A 19211-nucleotide genomic window follows, 5' to 3' on the forward strand; every position below is an offset into this window, starting at 1 on the left:
CAGGGTGACTGATAAGGCATATAGTTATATTTCAAATAATTTATTTGGATAGGTAGTAGACACACAAATTTTCCTCTTTAGGCTACGCAGTAGTGGTTAAGGAGGGGTGGTGGTTTCCCCGTTACGGAGGCAGCAACTCTCACTGACATTAACTAAGGCACCTGATGACACACAAGCAGAACGGTGGCTGTGACGGGGAAGAGCCAGCACTGTCAGCCCCCGTCACTGAGATGCAGCACACGTGGCCACGTTACCGACAAAGAGGACTCTCACCCGCGGTGCTGGTGACCCCTGCGTTAGCTGAGCTCATGTGGGCTCCGTGCTTGGCTCCTCGAGGCGAGTTCCCTCTGTTTGCAGGATGGCTACGATCTACTTGACTGCTAAAAACTGGATTTGTGAGGCCCTTCTGCCACGGTTTAGCTGAGGACACCCTAGAGAGTGAGCACTTGCCACCTTCTGATTTTTGGCAGGGGGGGGAGTTGTCTGGCCATACCTTGTGTGCACAACTTTCTGTGGTTGCTAATACGAAAATAAAAAAACCCTTCAGTTTGCTTTGACTTCTTCCCTGAAATGTGTAACTTTCACTCTCGTTCTCCAGCTCCCTCGGTGTTGCTCACATTTGTGTTTGTGTCCACGTGGTGGTGTTTTTCTAAGCTCTTCTGGAACTCCTCCAGGCTGCTGTACTAGGGGAGACCCGCAGCTGCTTCCCCCCACAGCCAGTGTCCAACTTCTCCTTTAAATCCAGACACTTCATAGATGCGAGAGATTAAATAGGGAGGTCAGAGCAGTGGCTGCTGGGGTCTCCGGTGGCAGCAGGGCCACAGTCAGGAAGGTGGAGGTCTCTGAGCTTGCAGCGCATCAGGAGGTGGAGAGGCTGGAGAGGCTGGAGAGGTGGCCGCTGGAGTGTTCCTGTGGCTGCACAAGCAGGTGGAGGTCACAGAGCTGGTTCCGCAGCAGCAGGGACCCCCACAAGGATCTCGGGTTGTCCGAGGGTCCATGTGGTATTAAGCTCTTCCTGGAGGCTGCTAAGCTGGTTCCAGTGCACTGGGGCTGTGGTGAGGCCACAAGGACCATTTCAGTGAGAGCCACATCTGGCAGCTGCACGGCTGGTTCTCCTTCATCTGGGACGAGCTGCTTGCGGAGCGATGACTCTCCAGACAGGAGCGGTGGCTGCTGGAGCGGGTCCTGAGGCAGCAGGGCCACCACCAGGCAGGTCTCCGAGCTGGCATCGCAGCAGGAACCCCTACAGGGAGCTGGTGGGGGTTGGAGAGGCGGCAGCTGAGGTTTCCTGAGGCAGCAGGGCCGCTACAAGGCAGGTGGAGGTCATGGAGCTTGCACCACAGCAGCAGGGACACCCACATCAAGCTGGCTGCTAAGGCTGACAGGTCTACCCAGCTCCGGACGCCAAGTCTACCCAGCTCCGGACGCCAAGTCTACCCAGCTCCGGACGCCAAGTCTACCCAGCTCCGGACGCCAAGTCTACCCAGCTCCGGACGACAAGTCTACCCAGCTCCGGACGCCAAGTCTACCCAGCTCCGGACGCCAAGTCTACCCAGCTCCGGACGCCAAGTCTACCCAGCTCCGGACGCCAAGTCTACCCAGCTCAGCAAGTGGATACTGCGTAGACCTGGCGGCTGGTGCTGGGTAGACCTGGTGCCCGTCCCTGGTGCTGGTGTCACCTAACAGCCATCACTGTCTGCCCCCAGAGCGGAGCCAGCACACCCACTGTTGGGGCCACAACTCCCATTTGTAGGGCCAGAACACTGATCTTATCTGATTTTTTTGGGGTCAGAATACCAACTTTTGACCGAAAACGCTAATTTTAGGACAAATGACCAGGTCTCACAGAGTACAGGGGCGGCTTACAGGTCAATCCCTCTGCGTCCGCCAGGTCTTCCCACCTCAGTTCGCCTGGTGTACCTAGCTCCGGCTCCCAGGTCTACCCAGTTCTAGCTACCAGGTCTTTCCACTGGCTGCCTGGGCTTACCCGCTCTGGCTGCCACGTCTACTCAGCTAAGCAGGTCGGCGCAGGGTAGACCTGGTGTCCGTCCCCAGAGCCAAGGACACCTGAGGGCTGAGAAGATGCCCCAAGCAGTGCACAGGTAGCCCAGGGACGTTGTGACTGCACCGCCCCTGGAGGTGTTCAAGGCCAGGTTGGATGGGGTCTTGGGCAGCCTGATCCAGTGGGATGTTCCTGACCACGACAGGTGGGTAGAAACTAGATGATCTTGAAGGTCCCTTCCGACCCAACCTATTCTATAATTCTATGATCTTAGAAGTGTCATAGAGGGCTCAGAGAAGAGCTGGGCTACAGAAGAGTAGAAGTAGGGCGATAGAAGAGGCAGGTCAAAGAAAGGCCATAGAAAAGTTGTATTATAGAAGAATATGGTTGGACTCGATGATCTGGTGGGTCTCGTCCAACCTGGTTATTCTATGATTCTATGATTCTAAGACTTGGATAATACAAGAGTCAGAACATAGAAGGGCCTGAACATAGAAATCTGGGTCATAGAAGTGGCCTTGTGGGCTGCACAGGGAGGAAAGCAGCACCGGCAGCCAGGCCAGGCTGGACATGCTCCCTTGGGGAAAGGGATGTCCTTGGAGAAGTGCAAGGGAGCATTTCTGTGACTGCAGAATCCACAAGAAAGATAATCCTCTTCCCGCAGGTCCTCGTGTGAGGCAGGCTGCTCTGCTGCTGAGCTCAGACTCTCGCCCTGGCCTGGGCAGAGGGGCTGGAACGGTGAGGACACGGTCTGTGGTGGCATCTGCTGGATTGAAACCAGGAGTCCTGGATTTCCGTTGCTCTTCGTGTCCAGCCTCTCTTCTTGCCCAGAGCAGGGCTGTGTGCAGAGCCCAGCGTGGGACACGGCTGGGACCTCATCCCAGTCTTGAGCTTCCTCAAGGAGGGCAGTGAAGGGGAAGGCGCTGATCTCCTTTCCCTGGTGACCAGGGTAGGTCACAAGGAAAAGGAATGCAGCTGCATCAGGGGAAGTTCCAACTGGACATCTGGAAAAGGTTCCTCATGGAGAGGGTGCTCAGTCACTGGAACACCCCAGGGAAGTGGTGATGGCACCAAGCCTGTCAGAATTCAAGGAGCATCTTGACAATCATCTTAGTGATATGGTTCCATTTTACACAGTCGTGTGAGGATCAGGGAGCTGGACTCAGTGATCCTCATGAGCCCCTTCCAACCCAAGATATTCTAGAAGCCTGTGATCTTCAAGCTCAAAAAACAGTCTGCCCATCCACTACCCATCCCTTGACATTCCTTCTTCCTGACAAGTTCCTCCTTGTGACTCTTTCCTCTCCCAGACATCATCCTAGCTCTCCATATCGTTCTGTATTTGGGTCCTACCGGTACACTCCCTACCTGCATTTGCTCCTCTCTGCACTTGGTGCTTGATCGCAGGCTGCTTAACACCTATTTCTGCACATGGCACATCATCCCCAGACACCACTAAACCCTCATCCAGTCATAAATTTTTATAATAAAAGCAGATTTTGTGCCCATATAGAAATTTCCAGAAACTGTAATAACTTCATGCAATCCCTGTGGGCAGAAGAAATGGCAAAGGGCTCGAGGTGCCCCCTGACTGTAAGGGATTTGTGTCTGTGACGCTGCAGGGGCAACAGAAGGAGCACAAGGCATTTGCCCCAGAGATGCTGTCAGCAGATCCTGGCAGGTGCCGAGGTGTGAAGGACCCGTGGTGCCCCCGTACCGTAAGGGATTTTCCTGCTGATGCTGCCAGCCTGTTCCTGGCCTGAGGAGGCTCCGTTGTGTTTTCCATCCGTCCCCAAGCCCTCTCCCTGCACAGGTCCTGTGGGGGCTTGGGCAGAGCTCCTTTCCCAGCCGTGTTCCTGCTCCTGCCCCGTCACCTCCAGAGACACAACTGACCTCATCGTCCCCGTCACAGTCAGATGTTTCCTGCTGGATTCTGAGTTTCTGAGACACAACTGACATCCTAACCCCCTACTCATCCATCACCTCCTCATGTCCTAGGACCTGAACAGGTAAAAGTACGCTTGCCCCACATCATGAGGAATGAACATGGGGACCTTGGTTCGTGGAGGGACATCCAAGTGCTATATTGAGGCGAATTCCCATGTCTTGTTACTTGCAATGAGAAGAGACTTCAAGGCAATATCTGTCCCAGAGATCTTCGTGGAAACTGAAGAAACTGCTCTTTGTACACATTCAGGTCATCTCAGCTCACAGACATGATGTGTGCGCTCACATCTGATCCGTACAATGCCAAATTGGCCTTTGGTCTACTCAATCAGTGTCCTCTCATGGAAGAACAAAGAAACTCTCCAAGCTGGGGTGAGAGGCCAGTGCTGGGAATGGTGGTTGGCAGGGGTTTCACCAGGATTATTGCCTCTGGGACAAATGCTTGAGTCAGTTCCTGAGAGAAAGTTTAGAAGAAGCCCCAAGCCTTGAGGCTCTGTCCTGAGGAGGTCCCCTTGCTCTATGGAAAGGCTGCTGTGGAGGCAGCTCTGTCCCACAAGCAGCATGGCTGTGACCAAGCTCAGAGCCCTCAGGCCTTACAGCAAGGCAAGGGGGGAGAAGGAGAGTGTGGAAATGGAGAGAGAACAGCTCTGGGGGATCAAGTGCTGGTGCCTGGCAGTGCTGCCATGCTGGGACTTTCTTCTTTTCCAGCCAGGAGCAAAGGAATTGTTCCTGAAGCTCCAGAAAGCCTTGGAGGGAGGGTCAGAGGAAGAGACAAGGTGCTGCAGTGGCTTTATTTTGATTACAATAGTGTGGGTTGTCATTACCTAACCCACAACGAACTCAAAAAGAGTTGAAAACATGATCATAAGTTAAAAAAAAAAAAGTAGAAATATAAAAATATAGAAGGCAGTAACACCAGCCATGAGTAACACCAGAACTGCTATGCAGAAGGTCAGGAATTTATTGCATCAGAGCTCTGTCCAGTTATAAGTTCCCGCAGCGCATCCTTGAGGTCCTTGTTCCTCAAGCCGTAGATGAGGGGATTCAGTGCTGGAGTTACCACTGCATAGAGAAATGACACAACTAAATTCATGGATGGGGAGGAGAAGGAGGGAGGCTTAAGGTAGGTAAACTTGTCAGTGCTGAGAAACAGGGAGACCACAGCCAGGTGAGGGAGGCACGTGGAGAAGGCTTTGTGCCGTCCCTGCTCCGAGGGGATCCTCAGCACGGCCCTGAAGATCTGCACATAGGACACCACAATGAAAACAAAACAGCCAAAAGCTACTAAGAAACTAACCACAAGAAGCCCAACCTCCCGGAGGTTGGCATGTGAGCAGGAGAGCTTGAGGATCTGGGGGATTTCACAGAAGAACTGGTCCACAGCATTGCCCTGGCACAGGGGCAGGGAAAATGTACTGGCCGTGTGCAGCAGAGCAGAGAGAAACCCAGCGCCCCAGGCAGCTGCTGCCATGTGGACACAAGCTCTGGTGCCCAGGAGGGTCCCGTAGTGCAGGGGGTTGCAGATGGCAACGTAGCGGTCATAGGACATGACTGTGAGAAGAAAATATTCTGTACCAAGGAAGAAAATAAATAGAAACATTTGGGCAACGCATCCTGAGTAGGAGATTGCCCTGGTGTCCCAGAGGGAATTGGCCATGGATTTGGGGACAGTGGTGGAGATGGATCCCATGTCGAGGAGGGCGAGGTTGAGGAGGAAGAAGTACATGGGGGTGTGGAGGTGGTGGTCCCAGGCGATGGTGATGATGATGAGGCCGTTTCCCAGGAGGGCAGCCAGGTAGATGCCCAGGAAGAGCCAGAAGTGCAAGAGCTGCAGCTCCCGTGAGTCTGCGAATGGCAGGAGGAGGAACTGGGTGATGGAGCTGCTGTTGGACATCTGCTGCCTCCAGACACAGGACACTGTCATATGAGAGAAGGACAGTGACAAGTTAGGATAACCTCTGAGCCAAATCAAAGCCATTTCTCCTTCCCCTCCCTCCTGCTCACACCTTGTCCCCTTTTTTCAGCCCTTCCTTCAGCTCTGAGCCTGGAGCCCTGCTCGGTGCCGGCTGAATGTGCCGGGAGGAGTAGAGCCTCTGCCCGCTGGCTGCGAGGAGTCAGCCCTGCTCTGCAGCAGGGGACATGGGGACGGTGGGGACAGGGGACACTGCTGGGGCTCAGCGTTGTCCAGGGGAACTGCTCCTGGTGCAGAAGGGCCTGTCAGCATCTGCACTGCCGGGGATGAGGAGCTGAGAAGGTAGCAGGCTTAGAGGTTTCAAATGCCTAAAGGTGTGACGGGACAGGTTTGCATCTGTGAGGGCTGCATAGTGCTTGCGAGGAAAACTCAAGAAAAGCCAAATGTCCTAACGAGGATATCTTAGTGCAGACGAGATAATTAATTCCTCAGGAATGCACTGCCCAAGGCCACACAGAAGATCAGTGCCTGACTCTGCAACTCCCATCCCCAGAGAGACTGGCAGAGAGAACAAGAGAACAACAGCAAGAACGGAGACAAGGGGAGAAACAGGGAGAAACTGAGTGAGGGTTTGTCTGTGAGAGGCCAGGGCAGAGGCAGCCGGGCACACAGACAGCATTCCCCTTCCCCAGCTGTGCTCGCCCCCTCCCAGACACCCACCTTGCTGGGCAGTTGCTCTCAGCCCCTGGGCTCCGGAGAGGGCACTGGAGCTGTGGCTGCAGAGGAGGGGGCTCAGCCTTGGAACCCAGATCCCTGAAGGCAGAGGCTTTGCTGGGTGGGAGAGAAGGCAGGGGGCTTGCTCAGAGGAAGGGGCTGCACTGCAGGGGATCACACAGAGCTGTATAAATTCTCCCTCCATCAACATCTCTGGTTTAAGTTTCCTCTCCATCTCTGATCGTATCCCTTCTCTCTGGAGGTTTTCCTCAATGGAGCTGATTCCCTGTCCCATGCCTTCTCCCTGTCAGCACTCACAGATCCCATCTGACCCTCTCTGCATCCCCCTGGCCCTACACAAACATCTGCCCGGGTTAAGCTGGACGTAGGGTCTTGTTGATAAACAGAAAAGGATGGAACAGACTGAGCCTGATGGGTCCAGCAGAGGTGATGCTGCTGCTGTCCATGGGCAGAGGACCAGCTGGAGACATATTCGGAGGCTCCTATCGGACCTGCTGACCACTCAAGGATACTGCTCAGGAGTCTCAGTGATTTGTTTAAGCATGAAAGGCTCTGGTTCCATTTCTCCCACCAAATTCCCCAGGTGCAGGGAACTGAAAACACAGAGTCTGGGAAGTTCCTTATCTTTAATGCAAGAGCCCTCCTGACAGATCCCACAGGCTGTGGCTGTGCCGGCTTTAGGAGATCCCTCCAGCAACCGCACCTGCATTGTCCTGCACTCAGAGACTCACCTGGAGAAGGGCTGTGAAGAGTTTTCTCCAAATGAAGCCTCCTCTCTCCTGCCACCCCACCTGCCTTTCCCCTCTCTCTGCTCCCTCCTGTCCCCTCGCTGCCTGCAGGCAGTGTCCTCAGCCCTGCTGGGCTTTGCAGAGGAGCTGCTCCCGGCCAGACCTGGCTCTTTTATGATCTCCTGTCTCATGATGAGCTCCCTGCCTGCCAGGAGCCCAGCCCAGCTCAGCAGCAGAGGAGCAGCCCAAGGCAGTGCTTTCTCTGCTCCCTCTGGGCTCCCTCGAGGTGTCCCTGGGGCTCCAGGGGAACATTCTGAGAAACAGGCTGAAGCCATCCCTGATGCTTCCTTCATCATCTGGGCAGGCACACTTCTGTCCTGCAGTGTCATTGCTCCTGTTAGAAAAATAACAGGGAATGAGAATCAATTTCTTGTCGCACCATTAGACAGGACCTCAGAAAGGTGACAGCGAACGAAATCATTTCTCCAAAGTAGGAGGATCTGTCCCACGGAGTGAATTCAGGCATTTCATCCGAGGTCTTTAGGCTTGGGGCTGGGAAGACACTCAGCTCCCTTTCTCCCAGACACATCTTCTGCAAAGCTTATGCGCACACAGGGTCTTGAAACCCTTGGTCGTGGTTTCCTCATGGCAGGGATGAGTTTGCCTGGTGCCACAGCTTCAGGGCTTCAGCCCTAATGGGCAGCAATGCCCTCAGCCAGGGGCACAGGCAGGAGGAGCTGGAGCCATTCCCATGGGAGACAGAGCTGGGACATGGTCACAGAGCTCAGGAGAGATGGTAGTCAAGGACAGCATCTTCCAAGCACTGCAAGGCTCCAGATAAACTGAGTCTCAGCTTGAAAGTCCATTCAAGGACCCATGATGAGATTTTGCTGCTTCAGGAACAGTTAAAGAAGAAAAATACCCTGCGTAGGCACTGCTGGATTTAGAAGGGTCAGGTGTAGACAGATCTGAGGTTCACTGTGTCCTCTGTCCCTGCCTTCCCCATCAAGGTCTCACAGGGCTTTGTGACTCATGGTAGGACTCTGGAGGAGTTTGACCAGTAGTGGGTAGAGGTCAAGTCAGGGATCTCTTGGGCAAAAGGAATTCTTCACAGTCTATGAGACAGGAGGGGCAGCATCGCAGGGAGCTGAGGGAACAGGAAGATGTCACAGTGTCTCCATCATCTTCCAGAGGTCATGGAGAGTGTGGGAACTCCCTGACCGCTGGTACCACTGCCACATCAGAAATGGCCAGTGGATGAGTAGGGGAGCAAAAGGCTTTGCCCCAGAATTTGTCTAGTAGGATCCCATTTCTGGGTGTCTGAAAGAGAAGGGGATTTTATTTCCCTTGGTAGATTATGTCTCACCATCCTTCTATGACCCAACTCTTCCACGGTCTGATTCTCCCATGACCAGACACTTACATAAGCCACCTCTTCTAGGACGCAGGTTTTCTGTCACCTGAGCCCTCTTTGACTCTAGTGAATCTTCTATGACCCAAGACTTATATGACCCTTCTAAGACTTCTTTATGACCTGAATTTTTTTATGTCCAGACTCCTCTATGACCCTTAAATGACCCAAACTTTCTATGAAACTTTTATGACCAGACTCTTCTATAAACAGCACTTCTCTGTCCCTTTTATGACCTGATCTTTCTATAGCCCAAATCTTCTTTGATCCTTCTATGACCCAACACTTCTCTAAACCTTCTACAGTTGAATTCTTATATGACCCAACCCTCTATGACGCCAATCCTCTAAGATATGAGTCTTTTATGACCCAACACTTCTAAAAAAAGTCTTCTATGACCCAAGCCTTCTGTGACCCAACTCTCCTCTGACTCTTCCGTAACTTTCTATGACCTGACTTCTCTGTGATTCTTCTATGACCTGACTCTTCTATAACCCGACTCCTCTATGACCCGACTAATCTATGACATGGCCCTTCTATGGCCCAACCCTTTTGTGAACCGGCACTTCTATGACCCCTCTATGACCCGACTCAAGTTTCTATGAGTCGACTCTTCCATGACCCAAATATTCTATAACCCAAATCTTCTATGACTCAAATATTCTATGACCTGACCCTTCTATGGACCATCTGTGACTGGGCTCTTCTATATCTCCTCTACGAGCCGACTTGTCTATGACTAAACTCTTCCGCGACCATCTCTTAAATGACCAGGTCCTTCTATGACTTAAGCCTTCTATGAACAAACCGTTCTATGACCCAGCTACTCTCTGACTCTTCAGTGCTGTGTCTTTCTCCGATCCAGGTCTTCTGTGACTCTTCTATGACATGAATCATTTATGCTCCAACACTTCTATGACCAATATATGACCAGATGCTTCTGTGACCCGACTCTTCTAGGACCCAACTATTAACAAACCCTTCTATGACCTGACCCCTCTATGACTCTCTATGACCTGACTCATATGAGACGCTTCCTTTATGAACTGACAATTCTATGGCTCTATGACAACTCTATACTCTTCTATAATGCGATACTTCTGCAGTCTTTCTATATCCTGATGCTTCTACAACGCACACTTTCTGTGCCTCAATGTTTCCATGAAACTTCTATGAGCGAACTCTTCTATGACCTTTCCATGACTAAACACTGCCAATACCCAACTAAACTCTCACACTCGTATGACTTGACTCTTCCATGACCTGAGTATTCTATGATCCACAATGATTTGAACGTTCTATGAACCATCTGTCCTTCTGTATTGCACCTCTATGACTCGACTCCTCTCTGACATGATCTTTCTCACAAACGCATTTTCTGCCACTCTTCTACGATCCAGCACATTAATAACCCTACCCTTCTATCCCCCAACTCTTCTGGTGCACGTGGAGCTGTGTGAGAGCCTTGGCATCTCAAGGAACCCTACAGGCCTGTATTTGGAATCACATGGAATAACTGCTTCCACTTCAATTCAGCAATGTGAGAAGGCTCATGGCACCAACATCATTGCAGTCAAAGCCACATCTGCCTGCCCAGGGCCTGGGGGTCAGGGCTTGGACTTTCTGCTTCACCAAGTGAACCCAGGCTTTTCTCAGCATCACAGCTGCCTGCACGGCGCCTTTGTCCTCCTGCAATCATGGCCTCCAATTCTCGGCTCTAATGAGTCCCTGGGGAGCCTTTGTCACTAACGATGCTCACTGAGACCAACTAAGACTTCAAGAAATTTTGAGCTTTGCTTTTGACTTCTTGAGAGCTTTGTTCCAACTCCTCTCAGCAGCTGAGGTTCAAGGACTCATCAGCAATTCCATCCTGGATCTCATTAACCTACAGAAAGCCTTAATGAGCTCTTTCTCTTCCTGTTGTTTTCTTCAAGTCTTCAAGCCTCGCATGGCTCCTTGTAGTCATTTCCCAGTGTGGTTACAGAGGAAGATTTCAAAGTGCACCTAAGAAAAACGTTTTATCTGAAACTTTCTAGAAGTTTCAAAATCATACAATGGTTTGGGTTGGTAAGGACCTTAAAGCCCATCCAGTTTCAACCCCCCTTCCCTGGGCAGGGACACCTCCCACTGGACCAGGCTGCTCAAAGCCCCATCCAGCCCGACCTTGAACCCCTCCAGGCAGGGGGCACACACAGCTTCCCTGGGATACCTGAGCCACGTCCTCACCACCTTCTTTGTGAACAATTCCTCCCTAATGTCTAATCTAAATCTTCCCTAGGCCATAACGCCACCCCGTCATCCTATCATTCCATGCCCTTGGAAAAAGTCCCTTGCCAGCTTTCTTGGTGACCCCTTCAGGTACGGGAAGGCCTCTATAACATCCCCCTGATGCCTTCTCTTCTGCAGGCTGAGGAAGTTCCAGGAGAAGATCAATATTTCTTTGTGAAATCCCTCTTGAAAGGGCATGGGATTGGTGGAGGTCTCTTGTTAGTGAGGAAGAGCAAGTGTTCTGGTGCCCACGTCCACCTCCTCAGGGCAAACTTCAGCTGGCCAGCTCTCTGTCCGTGCTTCTCCATGGAGATGCTTTTTCCATTTGAGGGCCAAGGTAAAAATAGATTAATAGACGAAAGAAAAAAAGATAAAAGGAATATAAAGAGAGACCAAACCCAATGCAATTTACATCACTTCCCACCTCCTGCTTGGGGCAGCCTGCTAAGTGGGTCTCTATTTTATGCTCATAGAAAAACCTAGGGAACAAGAGAGCTCAGTTTAGACATCAACAAGGCACCGAGGCCACGATTGAAAGAAAGGACTTTGGCACTTGACGGCTCCATGAACGCAGCTATCACCTGGCCAAGGCTCCTGTGACACCTGGGAACATCCAGCTTCTTGTCCAGAGGAGCAGGATCCTTCTGGGATGGACAGGAGGGGAAAAGCCTTGGCCGAGACTCCAGGGCAGCGGGGGATTCTCCACCCCTGGGGGTTCAAACTCAGCAGATTTGATGCCTCGGGAGAGCTCTTCAGCCTTCAGCACAATTCAGCACAATTTTTAAGGCACAATGTCTGGTTTTCTGTGTCCACAGCTTCCATTTTGGAGACAAAAGCCTCTAACAGGGTTCAAAAGCTCATTTTTAGCTCCCAAAGCCTCCTTTTCAGGCAACAAAGCCTCACTGTGAGGGCTCAAATCTTCTTTTTGAGCCTCTGAAATCCCATTTTTAGGGTGAAAGCCATCCTGTTCACTACCATGGCATCTTTTTAGGGCAAAGAACCTGATGTCGGGGCTCAAAGATGCAATTTCAATGCAACGTTTGTAGGGCCCAAAGGCTCTTTTTGAAGCTCCAAACTCTCACATAAAGGATCCAACCTCCCCCTTTACAGCCTGAAGCCTCCATTGGAGCACCCAAAGTCCTGCAGTTTTGACCAGAGCTTCATTTCTTGAGGCAACAGAGGAACCAAGAGGTTTGTCTCCTTCGCAGGGACAAAAGACTTAACTTGTAGCACTGCACCCATCTCTTTAGTGCCCCAAGTCTCATATTTAGGGTGGAAATCCTTGATTTTAGGGTTCCAACTTGTCTTTTAACACTTATAGCTTTTCTTAGGAGGCCCATAGTTACATTTTGAGTCTCAACCCTCGTTTTTTAAGTCTAAAGACACATTTCATTGTCCCGGAGCATAATTTTTAAGGACCAAAGTTGATTCTGGATGTCCAAAGCCTCAGTGTTATGGGCCAAAGCCTTATTTTTAGCTCCTTTCTAGCTTCCAGAGCTTCCTTTTCCGGGAACAAAGCTTCATTTTTGGAGTTGTTTGCAGTTGTAAAGGCCTAGATCCTCATTTTTAGCCTCTCAGGTATATTTCAAGCTGCAAAGCTGTTGTCTTTGGTACCACAGCTTCATTTCAGGGCATGAAACCCGAGGTCCTGGCTCAAAGCCTCAGTTTCACTTTCAAAGCACCACTGGTAGGACCCAAACCCTCCTTTTGAAGCTCCAGACTGTCATGGAAAGTATCCAACCCCCTCCTTTACGGCTCGAAGCCTCTACTGGAGTGCCTAAAGCCCTGCATTCAGGACCAGAGCTTCATTTCTTGGAAGCAAGAGATTCTCCTCCCTTGAGGGATCAAAAGACACATTTGTAGCTCCACACCCATCCTTTTAGTGCAGAAGTCTCATGTTTTGGGCTGAAATCTTCAATTCCAGGGTTCTAACCTGTTTTCTAGGACCCGTAGACATTTTGGGACCCACAGTTACATTTTGAAGGTCTAAACTCTCGTTTTCTGTGTCTAAAACCCAAGGTTAGGAGCCTCTATTTTAAAGCCCAAAGGTTAATATTGGAGTTCCAACACCTTAGTTTTAGAGGCCAAGCCCTTATTTATAGGTTCTAAAACTCATTTCTATCTTTTAAAGCCTCTTTCAGGGATGTCATCCTCTGTGATGCTGCCCGGTGTCCTAGGAGACCTCTCTGCTGTCCAGGACAAGCACCCTCTGGACTCACTCTCCAGCAGGATCTGGAGGAGGCAGGTGGTCTCTCCATCGGGAGATGCCTGCTCCTTGCTCTGTGTGTGAGATTGGGAGATCTTACGCATCCTAGGATTGGGAGATCCCAGGATTCCTGCTTATTTTCCACGTGGGAGATGTTCCCAGCCCAGGTGGTCCCGTTTTTGTTTAACTGTGCCAGCCTTGCCCCCTTCTCCTTCGCTCAGATCGGATTTGTTTCCCGAGTGCTTTGTCACTCACTCCAGGCTGTGTACGGAGCCATCCTGGCCTGGATGCTGAAGTTCTGTTCCAATTTAGCTGCCTGCTTGTTTGTCCCCTCCACCCATGACCACAGGACCTGTTCCTGCAGCTCCAGAGAGGCCTTGGGGGAAAGAATTCAGGAAAACAGAAGCCAATGAAGGGTCCTTTATTTTGCTTAAATACACAGGATCTCAGCTCCTTATTCAAACAAACACCCAGTCAGCAAAAAAAGCAGAAAGTGAATAAGAAAGGGGGTAAAGATTTTAGAATTAAGAAACAAACAACAATTAAATAAAGACTGTCTTTGCCTGGGAGGAGTTACATGAGAACTGCTAGGCAGAAGCTGAGGAGCACTTTATTGCTTCTTAGGAACATTGAGTCATGAATTTCCAGACTACATCACTGATCTCTTTGTTCCTCAAGCTGTAGATGAGGGGGTTCACTGCTGGAGGCACCACTGTGTATGGAACTGCCACCACCAGATCCAGCGATGGGGAGGAGATGGAGCGAGGTTTCACGTGGGCAAACCCTGCAGTGCTGACAAACAGGGAGACGACAGCCAGGTGAGGGAGGCTCTTCTCCCAAGGGACGGGGGACAGGACAAGAGGGAATGGCCTCAAGCTCCGCCAGCGGAGATTTAGGCTGGACATTAGGAAAACATTTTTCCCAGAAAGGGTCATTGGGCACTGGCAGAGGCTGCCCAGGGAGGGGGTTGAGTCCCCTTCCCTGGAGGGGTTTAAGGGACGGGTGGACGAGGTGCTGAGGGACACGGTTTAGTGTTTAATAGGAATGGTTGGACTCAATGATCCGGTGGGTCTCTTCCAACCTGGTTATTCTATGATTTTATGAGCCAGCAGTGGCCCAGGTGGCCCAGAAGGCCAATGGCATCTTGGCTTGGATCAGACATGGCGTGACTAGCAGGTCCAGGGAGGTTCTTCTCCTTCTGGACTCAGCACTGGTGAGACCGCACCTCGAATCCTGGGGTCAGTTCTGGGCCCCTCACCACAAGAAGGATGTTGAGGCTCTGGAGCGAGTCCAGAGAAGAGCAACAAAGCTGGTGAGGGGGCTGGAGAACAGGCCTGATGAGGAACGGCTGAGAGAGCTGGGGGTGTTTAGCCTGGAGAAGAGGAGGCTGAGGGGAGACCTCATTGCTCTCTATAACTCCCTGAAAGGAGGTTGTAGAGAGGAGGGAGCTGGGCTCTTCTCCCAAGTGACAGGGGACAGGACAAGAGGGAATGGCCTCGGGCTCCTCCAGGGGAGGTTCAGGATGGACATCAGGCAAAAATGTTTCCCAGAAAGGGTCATTGGGCAGTGGCAGAGGCTGCCCAGGGAGGGGGTTGAGTCACATTTCCTGGAGGGGTTTAAGGGACGGGTGGACGAGATGCTGAGGGGTCTGATTTAGTGACTGATGGGAATGGTTGGACTTGATGATGCAGTGGGTCCTTTCCAACCTGGTGATTCTATGATTCTATGAAATACAGAGAGCATGGGTTGCTGTTTACTCAGTTACTTGGTTACAAATGGAAAGAAGAGAGTGAATTAAAAAGGTGATGAGAATGTAAACTTAAAAAAACCCAACACCACCATCAATAAAATAAGGCAGTGTGCACCTTTAGTGAGTCACATGATAACTGCAGTGAAGCAGAAGTTCAGCAGTTCATTGCTTCAGTGTAAAATCCAGTTATCAGCTTCCACGTTGCATCCTTGAGCTGCTGGTTCCTCCAGCTGTAGATGAGGGGGTTCACTGCTGGAGGAACCACGGAGTAGACAAATGACACCACCAGGTCGAAGGATGGGGAGATCGAAGAGGGCTTCAGGTCAGTGAAAGTGCCCGTGCTGATAAACAGGGAGACCACAGCCAGGTGAGGGAGGCACGTGGAGAAGGTTTTGTGCCGTCCCTGCTCTGAGGGCATCCTCAGCACGGCCCTGAAGATCTGCACATAGGACACCACAATGAAAACAAAACAGCCAAAGACTATTAAGATACTGACCACAAGAAGCCAAGCTTCCCTGAGGTAGGAGTGTGAGCAGGAGAGCTTGAGGATCTGGGGGATTTCACAGAAGAACTTGTCCACAGCATTGCCCTGGCACAGGGGCAGGGAAAATGTACTGGCCGTGTGCAGCAGAGAAGAGAGAAACCCAGCACCCCAGGCAGCTGCTGCCATGTGGACACAAGCTCTGCTGCCCAGGAGGGTCCCGTAGTGCAGGGGTTTGCAGATGGCAACGTAGCGGTCATAGGACATGACTGTGAGAAGAGAAACCTCTGCTGAAATGAAGAAGTCAAACAGAAAGAATTGGGCAACACATCCTTCATATGAGATTTCTCTGGTATCCCAGAGGGAATTGGCCATGGATTTGGGGACAGTGGTGGAGATGGATCCCATGTCGAGGAGGGCGAGGTTGAGGAGGAAGAAGTACATGGGGGTGTGGAGGTGGTGGTCCCAGGCGATGGTGATGATGATGAGGTCGTTTCCCAGGAGGGCAGCCAGGTAGATGCCCAGGAAGAGCCAGAAGTGCAAGAGCTGCAGCTCCCGTGAGTCTGCGAATGGCAGGAGGAGGAACTGGGTGATGGAGCTGCTGTTGGACATCTGCTGCATCTAGGCATTGGGCACTGTTGAGGGAGGAAAGGACAGTGACAAGTTAAGGGAGCCTTCTCTAAGCCAAATGAAAGTAATTTCTCATTACCCCCTTCCCCCTACCCCCGCCTCCATCAGCGCCTCTGCTGCACTCAGAGAGATAAGAGGGAGTCCTGCGAGGTGAGAGCATTGTCTGGCTCAGTGCAGAGGGAGGGGAACTGCTCTGTCCTTGCTCTTGTTCCCAGCTGCCCTGGGCTTGCACGTTTCTGAGATCGAGGGGAATCACACTCCCGTGTTACCCTCAAACCACTCAATGTCCACCTCACACCACTCAATGTCTCACCCTTTCCTAAGGTCTCAGCACCCACTTTCATCCTAGGACACACACAGCTCATTCACACGCCCAACAGCATTTTGTGTCTCATACCATCTCTGTGCTTCTCTGAAGGGCATCTCTGTAACACAGGATGTAAACTCTCCCTCCCAGAACCTTTCTGGCTTTAGTTTCTCCTCATTCCCTGATCCTATCCCTGCTGCCTGGAGGTTTTCCTCCAGTGATGTGTTTCCCTGTCGCACGTTTTTTCCCTGCTCACAAACCCCATCCCAGCCCCTTGGCACTCCCCTACACAAACCTGCCTGTTTGCAGGGCACCGCCTGGGCACGTGGTCCTGTTTGGAGGCTCCAGAGGGAAGAACAACTTGGTGGGGCCAGCAGAGGTGATGCTGGTCCATAGGCAGAGGAGGGGCTCAAGGTGGTTTGGGAGACTCCTATCCCAAATCCCTTCCTTGTCCTTTCCACTGAACAGTCCATTCAGTTTTTCTAAGGTGATTTGGAATGGTCCTGATCGACGCAGCAACCTCTGGACAGCAAAAAACGCTCTCCTGCAGGAGGTGCCTCTTGCACCCACAGCTTCTCCCTGCAGCAAAATTGTCCTGCACCCAGACTTACCATGTCAAGGACTGTGAAGATTTCTCCTCCAGTCAGCCCTCAGTCATCCTCCTGACCACCTTTAAGCTCCCTCTGCCTTGCTGGTCTCTCCATGAGAAACCCTGGGAGTTCCCTTCTCCCTGCTGTCTTTGCAGAGGAGCTGCTCCTCGCCAGAGCTCGCTCTTTGTAGCTCTGTCCACTTGCCCTGAGCTCCCTCAGTCCCAGGAGCCCAGCCCAGCTCAGCAGCAGAGGAGCAGCCCAGGGCATTTTAATGACCCCTCTGGTGGGTTGGATGCTGAGTCCATGAATCTCACACCCTGAGAGGAAGTAGAACAAACCTTTCAAGAAGTAAAACTCACATTCAAGCTCCAAGGTTTCTTGTAGTGTTAATGGGTCCCACTGAGGGCACTGCTGAGAAAGCATCTCCAGGGCCCAGTTAGAGCAGAAAACTGGAGGCAGTGATGAAAAGCAAGGTAAAGGTGTCTCTAACGCTGAGTCAGCCTGGATGTGTTTCATTAATCCAAAGGACCAAGCCCTGACCCCATTAACCAAGTGGATAAGCCCTGACCCCCAGACCCTGGGAAGGGAGATCCTGTCCCTCTCTCATTCCTTAGGACTCTTCCTGAGCAGTGGGATGTGAGAACGGGCAATGCCAAGGGTAGGACTTTGGAAAAACACTTGCATGGCTCCTGGGTGGGGGTTAGGAGGCTGTGAGAACCTGGTGCTGTAAGAGTGAGGTGTTTCCTCCTCCACAGTGCAGTGAGTGCAAGTAGTGATTTGGCATCCGTCCAGCAAGCATCAATTAGCAAGCATCCATCATTGAACAGCATCCTTTTGAAGAACAAGAAAGATGATCAAAATCTGTGCTTGGAGTAGAAAGCTCTTCAGTTCCATATCAAAAGGAGCTGAATTTGTGGTGACAAAAGTCTGATAAAGACCTGACAGCGAAGAGCTTTGTCAGTACCGTTTTGGGCTGATACATTTTTGCAAGGAAAGGAATTCAACTTGGTGGAGAAGAAATTAAATATTGACGAAACCAATGTGCTCTTTATGGAGATGGGGGAGAGGGTGAGGGCCTCCTCAGAAACTCAGATACAAACTTAAATCCTCTCTGGAACCCTCACTTGAACCGAAACCCAAACGCTGACTAACCCACAACTGGCCCTGACCCTACCCCATCTTCCCACCTCAACACCTGTGTGATCACACGAGTCATTTCATAGCATTCCAAGGTTACCACGGCAAAAGAACCAGAAAAAACCAAATGTGGTTCTAGAGGCAGCACAACCGGGACTGATGAGCATCCTTCTATAACCTTGTCATACCAGTTGAAGACTTGGGAGCATAAGGGACTGCCCACTGCTTCCTTGTGTTCTGGAGGAACGTCTCTGTGCAGCCCAAGTCAGACTTTTGGGTCAAATGAATCACTTTCCATTTCTTATCGACACTATTGATTGTGACTGAGATACCCAGGCTGCAGACGGGCAGTTCCTCATGCAGTAGCTCCTCTGTTTCTCCCCACACGGACAGTCCTACGTGTCTCACCGAAGGAATCATCCCACAGTGCCTGGATTTGCCGACGGTTGCTTCAACTCATGCTGTTGCTTCTCTGTAGTTTTTCTGCTTTGGGGATGCTGGTGGGAAAAGGCCTCACTGTCCTGATCCTGGCTTTGTTGGACGCTCTAAAAGGACTGACTGTAGGTTGCTGGGGTTCAGAGTAGGAAATCAAGGACCGCCTGAGCCTCACCCAAGGGCAGGAAGGGTTGTTTGCGTTAATGGTTATTGCTGAAGGTTTCCTTGGTCAGAATCCAGTGTTTTAGGCACAGGGTCCACACCAGTACAAATGCAGATCCCCAGAGTGGATGGATGCGACTCAGTGCTTTTCCCTCTCCATGCATCTCCATCCTAAGCTTTCTCTCCATGCTCTTTTCTGAGGTGCTCTGGAGCACAAACAGCACGAGCAGTTGGTGTTTGACCTCCCAGATCCACCTCCCTCTTTGCGCTGTCATTGGGCACAGACAAGGGTTGGGACCCATGGAGGGGGAGGTGCAGGGAAGCCTTTTCTGCTCCTGTAAATTAAACACTGATGGAATTTGCTTATTTTCTGCTCCTCTCCTTGCTCCCCACCCCCAAACAAGTTTTGAATTTTCCTTTGAGCCACCAGCTGTGGTTTCTCAATTTCTCTTCTTGCTACAGTCACCGTTATTATGGAAGTTGCTCAGATACTGCCAACCACGCTTGATT

At 51.3% G+C, this 19211-nt stretch overlaps 2 protein-coding genes across 2 annotated transcripts; both read right to left on the reverse strand.

Annotated features, from left to right (window-relative positions):
• Positions 1–4901: 4901 nt before the first annotated feature.
• On the reverse strand, positions 4902–5843 carry LOC138732617 (olfactory receptor 14A16-like). Its single transcript, XM_069879256.1, has one exon. It carries the CDS (start codon positions 5841–5843, stop codon positions 4902–4904), a length of 942 nt encoding a protein of 313 aa, XP_069735357.1.
• Positions 5844–15113: 9270 nt separating this feature from the next.
• LOC138732618 (olfactory receptor 14A16-like) lies at positions 15114–16127 on the reverse strand. Its single transcript, XM_069879257.1, has one exon. The coding sequence runs from the start codon at positions 16059–16061 to the stop codon at positions 15114–15116; it is 948 nt and encodes a 315-aa protein (XP_069735358.1). The 5' UTR covers positions 16062–16127.
• Positions 16128–19211: the final 3084 nt, after the last annotated feature.

Source organism: Phaenicophaeus curvirostris, chromosome 34 (assembly GCF_032191515.1).
Source record: "Phaenicophaeus curvirostris isolate KB17595 chromosome 34, BPBGC_Pcur_1.0, whole genome shotgun sequence".
NCBI lineage: Eukaryota > Metazoa > Chordata > Aves > Cuculiformes > Cuculidae > Phaenicophaeus > Phaenicophaeus curvirostris.

Coding starts and splice junctions, on each gene's coding strand:
- LOC138732617 (XM_069879256.1), bottom strand. CDS start 5,843: ATGTCCAACAGCAGCTCCATCACCCAGTTCCTCCTCCTGCCATTCGCA.
- LOC138732618 (XM_069879257.1), bottom strand. CDS start 16,061: ATGCAGCAGATGTCCAACAGCAGCTCCATCACCCAGTTCCTCCTCCTG.